General features: G+C 33.9%; 1 protein-coding gene across 1 annotated transcript in view; it reads right to left on the bottom strand.

The window, feature by feature from the left end:
• Window positions 1-17129, bottom strand: part of PIG-Q (phosphatidylinositol glycan anchor biosynthesis class Q) — a 42159-nt gene that overhangs the window by 11780 nt on the left and 13250 nt on the right. Inside the window, exons 4-6 of the mRNA XM_076473827.1 lie at window positions 14933-15059; window positions 5344-5497; window positions 2948-3140 (exon numbers count right to left, since the gene is read on the bottom strand). Coding sequence (XP_076329942.1) covers window positions 2948-3140; window positions 5344-5497; window positions 14933-15059 — 474 coding nt within the window. The remainder of the gene's footprint in view (window positions 1-2947; window positions 3141-5343; window positions 5498-14932; window positions 15060-17129) is intronic.

A 17129-nucleotide genomic window follows, 5' to 3' on the forward strand; every position in this document is an offset into this window, starting at 1 on the left:
ACTTGTAACAGATGAGAGTGATAATGAAGACATTCGTGGCCTGGAATCTGCCCCCGCTTTAGATAAGCACATGGTGTAGTTAGTCATATAACTTATTGCATACACTGCCTGACCAAGACTAGTTCTCTACGTTTTCATATATTGTTGACAGGAAAATATATAAATATAACACACACATACATACACACATGCAACATTGGAAAAGTGCTATTTCTCTATGTACAAGGGTTTTTTGGTTTATTTTGTAGATGCCCTAGCACTTCCAATGGTGGTCTTCATGGACGATCAAGGAGTGTTTATTCCTGGAGGTCTAGTGGTACAAGGAGAAGTCACAGAAGATGTAGAGCAGCTAGTATAGCACAGCCCCAAGCTTCCCCTGAAAGTGATAATGAAACTGAAGACCAAAACCAGGATCCAAATTTTCCATGGCAATATTACAGTGACATTGATAATTTTGAATCTGACTGGTTGCCAGATTTTACCACTCGCACTGGAGTCCTGATTGATACAGCAAATTTCACTCCATTTCAGTATTTTAAACTTTTCTTTCCTGATGAAGCATTTAAGCTGATTTGTAATGAAATAAATAGATATGCTTTACAGTATTTCGACTGCACCACTGAATTGCCACCTTACTCCCATTTTATGAAATGGATTGAGACCAATGTCAATGAACTCAAAGCACATATTGCAGACCGATGTCAATGAACTCAAAGCACATATTGCAGACCGATGTCAATGAACTCAAAGCACCTATTGCAGACCGATGTCAATGAACTCAAAGCACATATTGCAGACCGATGTCAATGAACTCAAAGCACATATTGCAGACCAATGTCAATGAACTCAAAGCATATATTGCAGACCGATGTCAATGAACTCAAAGCATATATTGAGACCGATGTCAATGAACTCAAAGCATATATTGAGACCGATGTCAATGAACTCAAAGCATATATTGCACTACAAATAGCAATGGGGTTGTGCCAGAAACATGAACTAGAAGATTACTGGGGATCTGTTTGGCTAACTCATGTGCCATTTATTGAGGTAATGCCACAAGATCATTACGAAATCCTGACATCATTTTTGCATTTTGCTAACAATAAGCATAATAGGCCAAAAAGTAGAGATCCAAATTATGATCCACTGTGGAAAATTTGGGATCTGATTAATCTCTGTGAATCAAAATACCTTGCAGTATATGCCCCACAACGTGAGCTGTCCATTGATGAAAGTATCATCAAATTCAAAGGGAAAGTTCATCTCAAACAGTATTTACTATCAAAACCCACAACATGGGGCATCAAACAATTTGCATTGTGTGAAAGCAAATCTGGATATGCTTTGACATTTATTACATATTGTGGGAAAAATACCATAGTGCCTGTGGCTGGATACTCAGTCATAGAGACTACATGTTTGAATCTACTGGAGGAGTTTTGGAATAAGGGACATATAGTCTTCATGGACAACTTTTATTCTTCACCTTCTTTATTCAAAAACTTAGAGATGAATGGAACTGGGGCTTGTGGCACAGTTAAGGCCAAACAGAAACACATGCCATCAGATATCCACCCTACAAGATTGTGTCTTAGCAAAAGAGATCCGCCGGTATTTATGTGTGGTGCTAATATGGTAGCATGTACTTGGCATGACAGTAAACATGTGCATTTTTTATCCACCATTTCCACAAATGGCACCACAGATAAAATAATTTGATCTAGAGGAAAGCTGGTGGATACAGAAATGTGAGAAAGCCACTAACTGCTGAAACATACAACCAACACACGGATGGAGTAGACATCATGGACCAGAAGCTGGGAACCTTCATGCAACCACACAAAGGTACCAAGTGGTATTTTACCATTTACCATCAACTTAGAGAAGTAGCTCTTATTAACGGATATATAATATATTGTGCAGACTGCAAGAGCAATGGTGAAAACTGGGTATCTCCAAGACTATTCAGAGACCAGATTATTCAAAATTTGCTGGAGGGATATGTCAGCAAAGCCAAACGAAAAGGAAGACCAAGTACTGATAAAGGTCAGAGCTTGGTGGAAAGACATAGTATTGGACAATATGAGGACAAAAAATACAAACCTGATTTTACTGTTTGCAGTAATAGATAAACAGCTGGGTGGAAAAGAAAGCAGACTAATTATTTCTGCAAACAGTGCAAACTCTCCATGTGCTTTTTACCATGCCATGAGATATATCATAACCACAAAGACTATCGATGGGCTGCTACACAAATTGTATACAATTTATAATAAATTGTGCTTTACATGACACTTCTTCATTGTGTATCAGGGTGTCTTCTTTTATTCCTGTTATTCTTATATATTGAATTTAACATATATAGTATTGGGTACAATCACTGAACATTTCAGGGACCTTTGTTGAGTTATTGCCAAGATATCATGCTTTTAGTACTGATACTGTAATTAGTTGAAGTATCAAAAATATATATTCAGTGCCATGCCAAACATTAAATTTTTTTATTCAGCACCGAAAGGGTTAAGGAGGATCCTTAAAAAAACTTCAAAAGGTTATAACTATAACTTAACTGTGCTCCTGCTTTGGCTGAAATTCTGTCAAGTTTTTTTTTACACACTAAGACATTCAATGTATGCAAAAAATTATGAATAGCAACCGATTCATTTATCTTGCAATAGGAACATTTGTTTTTTTATTATATATTTCTTGTACAGATAGAATTTCACAATTTTTAATAAAAATACTTTTACCATTTATATTATTCAGGTATTTACACATTTCAAAATGAAACAATACTGGATAAATCTTATTTCTTTGCCTATTGTGTTCTGGAATATCTAATTTTGGAAATTGGAAATTTTATTGTTCTTAACTATCTGGTACTTGCCATCTTCTATTATAATTCTATCCTACTAAATATTATTATGTATGTGACACAACTTACAACTGAAAACACACAATAGTAGATCAATGTGGTAGGTAATAGAAAAAGCAGTACTGTGAACAACATTGTGCCTATAAACAGTTCTCGGTGACTATACTCATGAGAATCCACACGATTACGTAATGGATTCCACTTCTTTCCTCGAAACAATCTCCAAAGAGCTGATAATCCAGAAACCTGTAGTCCATATAACCTACATAACAAAAAAATAAACCTTTATAAGCAACAGACATGCCTTTCAAATAACACAAGTAAAAATAAATTATACCAAAGCATAGAACACTAAGAGTTCAAAAAATACTTATAAAATGTGTTGCAAAATACAGTATAAATATGTTTTTTTAAATGTATTTTAAGAAATTGTATGTATGGTAGAGTATTTATCAAGTTTACTCGTGTATTTCATGAGGCAGTGTGTATGACCCATGTTTAAAAAAGCAATTACATTATAAGAATTCAAGAGTAAAAGAAAAGGAGAATATGTTATCATATGTCAACTACTTTCATCCAGTACCAGGGCTCATCAAGTTGGCTGGAACATAACAGATTACTTTTTTTAAATTGGTCTTCCAAAACTTGTTCTATGAACGTTACACTGAAACACGTCGTTCTTTGTTCATCTTGAAGACTGTCTAAATTATCTATAAAAGACAGTAATAGTCTGTGCTACATATACATCATCAGTTTTCATGAACAACCTGTCAAGTATGAATCAGATTAAACAAGTAAATTGTACCTATCAATTATTTTCTATTTTATCTACATCAGTTACAAGTCAGATAACATAACATTATTTTTACTTTACATGAAAAACTTTTCAAGTATTTTATTCATTTATTTGTTGTTACTTTGCTTGAATTAACTTTGCTGACATTCAATGGAACTCACACACTAGTAAGTTAGTTATCTTGTACAAATTAAAGTATCTAACTATGATGACTTGTGTATTTCATAATGTATTATGTATTTGTCTATCTTTATGATTCTTGTTTAAAAAATTGTGTGTATGGTATGACTTATTTTGTAATTGCTAGTATGTTTACTTACAAGGACACTGCAAATTTAATAATGACTTTCTACTAGAAGAGCATGACAAAAATACACATAAACACAATAAAATAAGGTACAGTAAGAAACATTATTTGTTAATAAATATTTTGCTAATGACTTAATTCTTTATTTAAAACAGTTGTTAAAGTATATTTTAATACACTTTAAACATGTATGAATGCAATATCTCAAAAAATATATCTCTCTGGTCAGTACAACAAAATAAAAATTAGTAATATGGTTGGCATACTTATAATAATAAATTTAAGTTGTATCCTTTAAAACTTGTAGATACAAACAAAACAAAAAATGCATTACTTACTAAATTACCAAATGGTTTGAATTTGTCATAAAGCATTGAAAAATTTAATTTTTCTACAAGGTGATCTGCAACACTATCTTTAAGTTAGCAATATTTTCATCAGCAGATTTATCAATTTTAATAAATCAACACTCACCATAAGTAAAATCAAATGACAAGAAAGCATTATCAATTTGTTAAATATTCACAGAAAATTGTTGATAGTCATCATAAATGAGAATGCCAAAACAAAGTAATGGTGAAAGCAATATGCTTTGTGCTCTGAATTTAGCTCCATAGAAGTTACATAGCCAACTGACTTATTTTTTTTAACATATAAAATTATTGTGCCAAATACATGTAGAGACAGTATACACATTATATTAAAGCTTTAATGAGAGTATTACTGTCAAAAACAGTATGGTATATGACATGTTTATTAACCAAGAAAAGTCTCCCAGTTTTGAAAATCTGCTTGAGAAATTCAAAAATTTGTAATGTTTTTTTATTAAATTGATAAACAGCCCATAGTCTAAAGTCAAAACAGAAGTATAACTGCTTGGAGGTTTAAAAAGCAAAGTTCAGAAATTAATCTTGAGAGATTTTTATGGCCAGCATTAAAGATAAAGACACAAACTGGGTAGGTAAATTATTTTGAAAGTTTAACATTCATCAAGTTCATGAAGTGTTTTTTTTTATATAAACTTCATAACTGCTCACCAGTAAAATATATTTTAAACTAACAAGTGATGAATGAAGCTAAAAGGTTTTTCAATTCCATATTAATGATATCTGTATATGACGTGGTCAGTAAATCCACTACCATGTATTAACAAAGCAATATAAAAAGTACCTATTTATACTGATAACGAAAACTTGCTGGAACACCAATCTTTAAAACTTTCTGAACATCCAGAGTTCATGCTTCAGACAGAAAGCTCTGAGTTCTCTACTACTGTTATCATTATAATTATCAAAAGACATGTTTAACCAAAATGTGATATTTGTAGCTAATATATAAAGTAAGACAATAATTTTGACAAACCTTGTAGCATAGCCATAAAAACAGTAGATGTGAATAGTAGCTACTGACAGTAAATCACTAAGAAGGCTGAGATGAAAAGTAACTCCACAAATTCCAATGAAAATGAAAGATTCCAAAATAAAGGCAAAGAAAGGTTTAAGTACTGATATATATGCTGAAATATAAATATATAAATTGAAAAGTGTTATCCAAATATTTACAAAAACTTTAAAAATTCCTAAAGTTTCTATTAAAATAAAACACTGAATTAATTAGGATCAGGAAGCATATTAACTCAATTAATTAAAAATCAATATGTACATTCCTCATTCAAATAATTAAAAATAATGCTATATTTAACTGTGATATCACAATTTCTCATATAATTAACTTTTAAATTATCTACTTCATTTATACATATAATTCTATTGTTGCACCGTATAAGCAATCTTACTAAACTATCAAAGTTAAACAAAAACATCTTATAGTTGAAAGATTAAGTTTCTTCACACATATGGCTGTAACAATAAAACAGATGCATAATACAGTTTAATTCAACAAATATACTGCCTTTCTCAGAATGATACCAATAATCTGTGTGGTGTATGTGTGTATATATTCTAATAAACAAAACAAGCCCAAACAAAAGTCAAATTAAAGGTACAAGCTGTAATGAGAAACTTAAAATGTAACATGGGTTTATGGAGGTGACTGCAGAAGTAGATTATTTATTGATACTTTTCATAAACATATTATTACTGGTAAATTGGAAATTATAAAACGACCTACACACAGAATTTCCAAAAATGTAATAAGCAAAATATTCTAAAATATACTGAAAACAATACTGATGATTATATTTAGAAACTAAACTAAACCTAGATGGTTTTTGGAATGATGTTTTATGTATATAAAATAATAATATTTAAATTATCCCTTATAAAATTAAAGAAATACCATGTTGATTTACTGTTTCATCAGTTAAAAAACATGATTCAAGAATTAAAATAAAATTATTTCATAGTACCCATTCATAAATTTAATTATAATTTGGGCTTTATTTGTAACAGGATTTATGCATTAATTCTGATAAATGACATCAAAAGTACACAAATATTTAAACTAATTTACCGATAAAAAAGAAAGTAATTAATGATTTCATTCAAACTTTATTCTCAACCCAATTCTTTTGTAGATTTCCATTTTCTGTAAGCTATTCCTAAACTACATGAACCTCTGATTAATTCAAGTTATTTCTAGTTCAATAAGAATAATTATTAAATAACTGGCCATTTTATGAAATAAATTACTTAATATTCTATTTGATAAAATTGAAAATGTCTACATTACTAATATTTAAAAAACACATTTTGGACAATAAAAAATAATTCACCCATTTAAGAATATCTAAAAAACTGTAACAAAGTAAAAAATATTCAAACACTTGATTTTAACACACTACACCACAATTCCAATTAAAAGATTTAACTTCTGTTATTAATTAATTAATAAAACAGTTCTGTTATCTTTTCACGCTATTGGTAGAAAGAAAATTTAGCTCATTTAAACAATCTGGCACTACTTTTATGTGAATTAATATCTTATTGCATATAAAGGCTTGTTTACAGTCTGAAAATTGATAGATAGGTAGGTATTTCATGTTTATTGGCACAAAGCTACTAGACTATCTTTGCCAAACAAGATGTAGTATACTATAATGGTATATGGAAATGAAGGTAAAAATACATAAAATATGTAAAATTAAAACCTGCCAGAAAGACTGAACCATTAAGTTCAAACTTGCTGTCAGTCACCTGAAGTTGGCCTTTCCAGTCCTGGGTTCAGGTCAAATTAAAATGAAAATGTGTAAAATAAATTATGCTAAAACAGTATATAGTCCAATAAAAACCTTGAATTAAGTCAAAAAAGACCAATAGCTCTTAAAAATGTATAAACGAGTGAGGCAGCCAGTATCACCTATGATATTGGCTAATGTCAAGGGCAAACCTACCTTAAAAATATGTTTAAAATGGCGTCGTCTTTCTTGGTTGTAACAACAGCATGATAATAAAATATGTATGATTGTGACCTGAGTGCCACACAGACCACACATTGGTGCATCAGTACCAGGTAAAAGGAATTGGTGAGTTAAAAAACTGTGATCAATGTGTAGCCTACCCAAAACAAGTTCCTCCCTTTGATCTTTACAGAAACAAGATGGCCAAAGAGCTAAAGAAGGCTTCATTTGAAAAAGCTTATTAGTTTGATGCTCACTCCAAGTCGACTGCCAACTGGTGTATATTTGGGTTTTGATAACTGGACCACAGTCCATGTATCGAACAGGGAGGATGGTGATAGAGCCAGAGCAGATGGATTTTGCCACTCTATCATCTAGCTCATTCCCACAAATACCAACATGACCTGGTATCCAAAAAAACTGGACAGAGCTAGATGAGAGAGAGAGAGATGGACCAGTTTGTTTTGAATATTGATAAGAATAGGGTGGTAACTAACATAGAATGATTTCAGGGCCAATAGACAGCTGAGTGAATCAGTATAGATTGTACAATTCGTATATTGCATAGTTTCAAAATGATTTATGGGAAGAGAAATGGCATACAGTTCAGCAGTGAACACAGAAACTGTAGAGGGGATTCTGTGTGCTACAACTGAACTGTAACAAATCATGGCAGAACCTACAGAGTCACCTGGTTTTGAACCATCTGTATATATGGGAATGGATGGATCATTTGAAAGATGTTCAGCAAATAAAGAGTGATATTTCCAATCAGGAGTACCAGTCTTTCTCAGGTGACTCAAAGATAGGTCACAGTTGGGGACAGTAATTAGCCATGGTGGGAGAGACCGAACTGTTGATACTGCTATACTATTCAAAAATATATCCAATTTTTCTGATTGTGTCAAATAAAAAGGCTAAAAGGAACATTGGCAGATCTATTATAGAAAAGTGTAGCCCACTGAGGATGGAAAACACAACCCCAAGTGGAATGCTGTGGTAAAGAGCAAAGTTTAGAAGCATACAAAAGAGACAGTTGCAAATGGCACATATACAGAGGGGATTCATGGGACTCCACATACAAACTTTGGACTGGAGAAGTATGAAAGGCCCCAGTGCAAAGCCAAAGCCCCTGATGGTGGATAGGATCCAGCATTTTCAGTGCTGAGGTTCTGGCAGAACCATAAACTATAGACAAGTTTGAATCAGATAGGACCACAATAAGTCTTAAGCATGGAGTATCGATCTGCTCCCCAAGAGGTGAAAGCAAGGACATGGAGAATGTTCAGTTCCCTTATACATTTGACACGAAGTTGCTTGATATGGGAAATAAAGTTTAATTTACAGTCAAATATAAAACGTAAGAACTTTGCCTCAGGGAGGACAGGAAGTACATCATCATCAATATGAAGTTCTGGATCTGACTAAATACCCACCCATTGGCAGCAGAAATATACCCAAACAGTTTTAGAGAGAGAAAGTTGAAAACCATTTGCTGTGGTCCACTTAAGTATATGATTGATTGCAGTTTGTAGTTGCTGTTCAATAAACCTTATATTTGATGAGTGACATGAGGTGTGAAAATCATCATCGAAATGACCATTTGCAACTGTAGGGCTTAGCTGTTCACTGATGGCAATCTTTATAATGAAAAGTGGAACACTCAGAACACAGCCCTGTTCCAAGTTCCTGTTGGAATAAATGGGTAAGTGTTGAGTCCACTCAGACCTGGAATTGGCAGTTCATTAATAAATGCTTAATAAAAAGTGGCAAATTGCCATGCAATCCATATGAGTAAAAGTCTCGCAAGATGCCATATCTCCATGTTATATCATAAGCTTTCTCTATACCAAAAACAAATAGAAACAAGATGTTGTTGCTTCAAAAAGGCCTCTCTAACTAATGTTTCAAGGCAAATTAAGTGGTGTATCATGGAGCTCGTTTTGGAACCCACACTGTGTGGGTGAGAGAAGGTTGTTTAATTCCTTGAATCAAACAAGACGAGCATTTGTCATCCTCTCTAAGGTCTTATTGAGGCAACTCGTCAAGGCAATGGGATGGTAATTCAAAGGAATCTTTGGATCCTTCACAGGTTTAAGAATAGGGAACACAATAGCTTGCTGCCAAGCATCAGAAAAGACATCCTCCTGCCACATTTGTTTAAAAACAGGAGAAAGGTGGTGTAGTATCTCAATGTATATCATCAGGTCCAACTGATGTATTGCCAGACCGATGAAGTGCAAGTTTGAGATCCACCAGTGTAAGAGGGCAATTGTAGTCATAGGAATGATTAGTCGAAAAGGAAAGAGGCAGATTTGCAACTTGTGTTTTAATAGCTAAGAAGAAAGGGGATGAGTTGGAAGAGCTAGATACATGAGAGAAACATTCACCAAAAGTAATGTCAATGCTCTGAGCAACAGCAACTTCATGGCCATTGAATATTAAGATAGAAAGGGTGGTAGAAGTATACCACCCACTCACCTCCCAGATCTTGTCCCATATGACTTTTGAACTGGTGGCTGAAGAAATGCTGAAGGTGTATTTAATCCAAGATTCCTTCTGGCTTTGACGTCTAACTTGCTGAGCCTGTGCACGGGCTTGCTGAAATGCAATGCGGTTTGTAAGCATGGGATATCTATGAAATTTATACCAGGCATGTTTCTGAGCTTTTTTGTGTTATAGAACAAGCAGAATTCCACCAAGGGCAGGAATGCCATGGGAAAGTTATTGAGGTTTTGGGGATGCACTGAGCAGCTGCTTGGACAATACAGTTAGTTACAGCTGCAACACAATCATCTATCGATAATTTACATAAGATGACAGGAGCAAGTTCAGAGAGAGCAGTGAAAGAGGGTCAGTTGTCCTGGTCCAAATTCCACTGAGGCACATGGGTCAGGTGGCATTGACCACGGCCAATCTCTCTTAATAAGATAGGAAAATGATCACTACCTCATGGATTGATGTCAACCTCCCAAGAAAAGCAAGTGAAAAGCAAGGGGGGAGCAGAAAGAAAGATCTATAGCAGTAAATGACTGACTGGGTGCATGAAAATAAGTGTAAGAGCTATTATTGAATAGAGACAGGTTGTGATTAAGAAGCATATGGGAATATACCATCTATCAGTCTTATCCTCTATTCACCAGTCTCACATGAAGAAATTCATAAAAAATAAATAATAATTACAAAATAATCAAAGGAAAGGGAAATTAGGAAAGTGAAATGTGTATTCTCAAGCCCACAACATCTAATGTCTATATTACCCTTCTCTACGTGCAGAGAGTTGTGGGAAGATGACTGCTCTCCAAAGTACAATTCTCAAAACAATTCATAATATTACTTACCCCTAGGCTCAGAAATTACTATTCCCAATTTTATATCTCACATTATAGTCTATACCATGGCAAACCTTTTAATTAGTGCAGAATCTTTTATTTGATTTTTTGTTGTGTTATTTTTTAAATTAAAATATTAGTCAGAGGACTGGATTTGCTGTTTTTAAAACAATCCTTCTTTTTTATTTTACTTGACTCTAAAATACTAATCATACACACACACACGAGCATATGGACAAGTATATAATATTTAAAATAAAGGCAAATATTATTAAAATATGATTTTCTTGTTTCTCAGTGGTTAAGACTATTTCATAAAGGTAAATTTAAGACTGCTCTTCAAAAGCTTATAACAACCAAAATATCCTAATTACATCAAACATAAATTAACAGTTCTTCATTGCCTGACTACATATAAAGGTTATAGACCTGCATATTACAAAATAATATAAATTATTTGAAGAAGGGTTGTAAAAGATATACATTGTCAAAGGTGTAAATAGCTTCCTGTCAGTGATTATTGAAAAATTACACTGTCTATCAAGGTAACAAATTGATTATAAAAGGACAATGTGACAAACAGAGCCATGGTAACAGAAAAGTATAAATTAATATAGTCTATTTACAAGAAAATGGGGTACAGGTATTACAGATGTTGAAGATTGCTGCTCAGAGTCTTCAAGACGTGGTCGTTTACCTATTGACTGTTTTTTCACTATTTTATTTAAATTTTTTGTTGAAGGATCCATTGGAAAAAACGAAAATTTCGGTACCCACTGACTCCACCCACCATGGAGCTCTATGAGGGGACGCACTACAATGTCATGCAAGGACATTGCAGCAATGCCAGGGTTTTGTGAGCACTATACCCAAACACCAGCATCAGACACAATGTCCACAACACCCGTTGAGAACTTCCAACACTGGTACATGGTTGACTCCAGCCCAAGTGGACCAGCCGAATGACCCAAGGGAGGCCACCCAAAGGCTGCCCGTCTACAGGAATTCAAGGCGAAAGTGGTGTGTTACGGTTGGACCCCTCAACCACCAGGATCCTCTCCTCCCCTTCACAGGTCACCATGCACAGCAAACACGTGGGTGGATGTTTAGATCCCAGAGGAGGTAAACTGAAAGATCAGAACCTTCCCTGGGAGGTCCCCTCACCACGTACATGAATCCACACCAAGGGGTAAGCATAATGTAACCATATAAAACACCCAAATACTAAATAAAGAAACAAACATAAACAAATGCAAAATTAAAGAAGCCTTACTTATACAACTCAAGCCCAAAATAAACAAATAGAAAGGAATACCTTTATACCTATATTAATAAATATAATCAAACATCTAAGCACGCACTATACATTCCTATACTTAGTTACACAACCCCCTTCAAACATGTGGTCAGCTATTGGTCAGTTACCTCTTTCTTTCTTTGTGAACCTGACGATGACCATAGAAGGTCAAAACGTTGTTTGCTCCTCTACATAAAAATTTTCTCAACCCAAACCAGCTGTTTTTACATATATATTTCTCTACTAGTGGGTTTTCTCATCATCACAGATGAAGAAAATGTCCAAAAATACCAAATATTAAGTGGGCATAAACTTCCTTCCTCAAACTGAATAGCCTAATGTAAAAGAATGGGGTTGTACCAAGAGGAAACTATCTGAGAATGAATCATCTGAAGTCAAGCATCCAAGAAAAAACAATGCTAATACAGAGCTGTGATCATATCCAAGGGAAAAGCAAAGAATGGAAAGACATAAAAATGATGAATGGAACATGTAAAATATATGAAGAATGGGTCAAGAGTAACATATAAGAAAGTAACTGATACATCAACCATGGCCCACTGCAGACTGGGTGAAAACAAAAACAGATGGATCAGAGGAAGGAGAAAAGGAAATGAGAAGAGAAACTAAAAAAAGAGACTAAATGGAGCAACATAAAAGTGTGTGTTTTCTCATAGCAAAGCCACATTGGGCTATCTGCTGTGTCCACCAAGAGAAATCAAATTCTCAATTTTACCACTGTAAATGCATACACTTATCGCTATCCCAGCAGGGTTCAGCAACATAAAATGACCATTGACTGAAAATCAAACCAAAAGCAGGAGAAGAGATAAATATCCACAAGATTGGATATGCTATGATAGTGAAGGACATGAGTAATGAATTAGACATTTAGTAATGGGAAGGAAAAAAAAAGGAAGATCTGGAACTTAAAATCAAAAGGTAATAGGTAAATTAATTCAAACAAGGAACAGGAGTTAAAAAGTAAGTTTAGAAAAAAACATTTGAAAATAGGATCAAAGACATACAATCAGTTCAGGTCCCTTGAGAGATATGAACACCACTGAAGACAGAGTAAAGAAAGAAAACCTGGCAAAGACCATGTATACAAAAAGGAATGAGTGCAGTAAATAGGAACATAACCCAACCCAAAGGGTCCCAACATCAAGAGAACAAAGTAATGAGTAAGGAGGTGTAGAACAGAAGAAATTGAATAGGATAAGCTTGCTAAGAGAAGAAAAAACTTTTTCAGAAAATCCATCTGAAGCACAATGAAGTGCCTTATACAAAACGTGGAAGTAGGAGAGTGAAAACAGTAGAGTAGTGAGAAAAAGACAAAATGGAGAACCAGAGGCCAAAACAGAAGGTAAGAGGTCCAAACCCAGCTAAACAGATAAAGGACGGGAAACTGAGAAAATGTAACAAAAAATGCCTACAAGTCAGAAGAATGTGACGAGGACAGGGTGTGAGATAGAAACTGTTCAAGAAACAGAAAAAACATAAAGCCTAATTATAATATGATAATCTCCAAGAATTTTGAAGCATGGAGTCAAAAACACAAAATAACAATGGACACAGGCAAAAGATAATGAAAGGAACATACCTGATAATAAAATCTAAAAAGAGATTGGAAGGTTAAGATCATTTTTCAAATGGTAAAGCACTACCCAAAGCAAATAAGGTGAAATTTCTTATATACAAAATCATTCCCAACAGAGAAGAAAAAATTTCAGTTGACAGGGTGATAGTAGGAGGTCCAGTAAGAAAGTAATAATCCACAACCTGTTGAACACTGGTTGCAACAACCCCAACAGTTTACAAGCCTCCAGAATTCACAGTAGAATTGAGGCTTGTGTATGAATAATGTCCTTCACAAAAGATTAAGGATTAGTCACTTTCATTTGAGTATTAGATATGAAAAAAATTAAAGCTTTTGAAACAAAAGCATAAACATTTTTAAGATACAAATCTCAACACAACAAACTTATACACGATATTTTAAACATGTCTATTCAATACAATACTGTGGAAAAGAATGAAGTTATCAGAAGTTAGAATAAAAGGGGGAAGTTACTGCTCATGGAGGTTGTATCACCCTCATATTGGTGGAGGGTTTTGTTTTTTTTGCACCGGTATATTCATGTTAAACACATGAAATTAAATGGGAAATTTGCCACGAGGCTGGTAACATGAAAATATCATAGTAAAATAGCATTTGTGTGTGAAAAGAGAAGTATCATCTCACAATCTACCCTTTCCTTTCTGGTTCAAATTGCAGATAACACTTTTTTTTACAAGTCATAATTCTCATACTGCTGAAATGTTTTACAAAATTTTCAAATGAATACAAATCATTATTATATTCACAAAAAACAAAAAAGAGAACCCCATACACAGATGTGTACATACATAAAGCAGAAAATGGGGTTTTATATTGTAACCTTAAATGTACATACTTAGAAATCCAGCTCCCGATCAGGTTCAGAAATTGACTGATAATTTTTTGCCCCACCCTATATGCCTAAAACACAGAATAAAAAATAATGCATTGTAAACTAAATAACTTAATACTATCTAGAAATTTTATGCAGCATTCAGAATTGGAAATAGTATATGTTCAGAATGGTTCTTAAAATTTTATCATATTTTGTATTCTTTAATAATTAAAAGGTATAAAATGTGTTTTTTCTCAATTGTTTTATTAAAACTATACATAGAGTAACCACAACCAAATGGCAGGTTGAAGGCATAAAAAGCACTCTCAGACATACATATGCCCCATATGGAGTAAGTTGAAGGTTAGACTGCATGCCAAAATGTCAACCCCTCACACATAACGTTCAGTGGGGGTGAGACTGGTAAAACAAAGGGTAAACATGATAAGCAAAAACACAGGTGGAATTTCTACTTTGTATACATGCGTATATATATGAGAGAGAGAAAATAGAGAAATTAAAAACTTACTTTTCCACAGATATATGTGGTACATGAAAAAATGCCCAAGAGCATCATTTAAAGGTTTGTTCAGTTTCAGTCCAGCAGGTACTCCCATCAACCAGAATATTAATTCTTGTAATGTGTTTACTAAAACCTGTAGAAGAAGAACAACAACAACCTAACATAACATAAGCACCCATGTCATTTCCAATGAGATGATGTACACCTGGTAGTGACTACAAATGTCTTATACATTATTATAAAGAAACAGAGTCAACACACAAGTTTTATATATATATATATATTTATATACTTGATTTTAATGATACAACACTTATTTCTTCATGGGTTATTACATACATAATTCATAGCTATCAAAAAAGGATTTTAAAACAGTAGAAAACAGTTACTTTTCAGAATTTGCAAAATCTAAAATGAATAACACCAGCAGTGGGAAAGAAGGGTATGAAAGTATGAAAAGGGAGGTAGGTATTTATCAGAAACATACACTTTAAGCAAATATTAATTTCCAATACAGTCTTACCTTTTCTTACACAAGGTTAGAATCTTACTTTGAAAAGGTGGAAGGGTCAGTGTGCACCCCTAACAGTGAAACAAAGTGGAAAGTGACCACATAGAAAAAACAGGGAGTGCTCACAGGTATTTGTTCTATAAGAAATAAACCTGATATGGATGCAAAAAAAAAAAAATATTTGCACAAGCTTAATTTATTCTGAAAGGTGCAACCCATGGCAAGAAAATGGAAAAAGTTTGAATTATGCTCTATTGCAAAAAGCAGGGCAGAAAACAACTGGCACTCATAGATGAAGAGCTGCTCCATGAAATGAAAACTCAAAGCAAACTCAGTACTCACATGAGAAAAAATGGCAAGTCAAGGGAAATGTGCCAAAATATAATGGTGGAGAAAAACAGCCATCCTGGAGGAGGATGTGGAATCTTTGCTACAGGAACAGTGTACATATGCCCTATGGCTAGTATCACAATGCAGATAAAGTTTCCCAAACTCAACTGTAAGAGTAGAGAAGGAAACCTCCAGCCACCTGAAATAATGAGAAGAGGAGTTTCTACCATACTCAACCAAGGAAACATGACAGTATCATCCTGAATCCAGGATCCCACATAGACTGGTCCTGCTTCAACTGACCTTAGGTTGACCTGAGAATAAGCATCAACTGAGGGATAAATGCATAGTTGTATTGCAAGTTAAGTTTCTATTTCACTCTCAGGAGAAAGCCTCCTTGGTTCACCACAAGTGACTGGGAACTGGAAAGGATACATGTGCTCCACTTGGAAGGAAAAAAAAAAGGGGGAGTAAATGTAGTGGGGACACTGGAGGAATGTTATATTGGAGAAAGTGCAATTGGTGTCCACAATTCCCTATTTTAAAAAGATGACCATTACTGGTATATGCAATCAGAGGGTCAACAGAGATGACCAGAAATTCCCTTTTTATTTACTCATGATAATCTGTGAGTGACAGTCCACCATTGAATTAAACTTATGGATGCCTAGAAATGCAGCAAGCATATATCAACTAGGCATGCCAGTAGTAGTTTTTCAGAACACCTCATCTCTGCAGTTTAACAGACAAGCTGTGTGGGTTACTAGTTGTAGCTTCAACTTTACCACCAGTTACAAACAATTTATATTAAGTTTAGAAATGCAGTAGAGTTTAGAATAAACAAAACACTAACTCAAAGAGGTTTACGCACAGTTTAAGTAAATAATTTGACTGCAAGACTCTAAAAACTAAAATACTTTTAATATACAATATCAAGATATTCTGTTGCATCAATACTACTAAAAATAGTTTGGAACATATCATTACCAAAATGATCAAACTCTTAATGTGGAACTGGCAACTGCTTGTCAATTACATTTTCAATAACATTCATTAAATCATTTGAAATTGCTAATAACGTACTGATTATTACATTAACTTACACTGGTTCAGTCATATCTTAACATTATATATTCAATTCTGACTATGTTACTCAACTGTAGAAGAAATGGTAATAATTTACTTACAGAGAGCTCAAGTGAGAAATGTTGGGCAAATCCATCATGGTTATAGCTAAGGTTTATTCTTCTGACTGCAGCTACTGGTTGGGACTAAGGCAATTATCTTGTGTAAACTATCTATTGTCAATCATTGCTATGTACAACTGGAGAACTGTCTTTCTGGTTTCAAAGAAAGGATTTT

This window comes from Tachypleus tridentatus, chromosome 12 (genome assembly GCF_004210375.1).
Source record: "Tachypleus tridentatus isolate NWPU-2018 chromosome 12, ASM421037v1, whole genome shotgun sequence".
Lineage (NCBI taxonomy): Eukaryota > Metazoa > Arthropoda > Merostomata > Xiphosura > Limulidae > Tachypleus > Tachypleus tridentatus.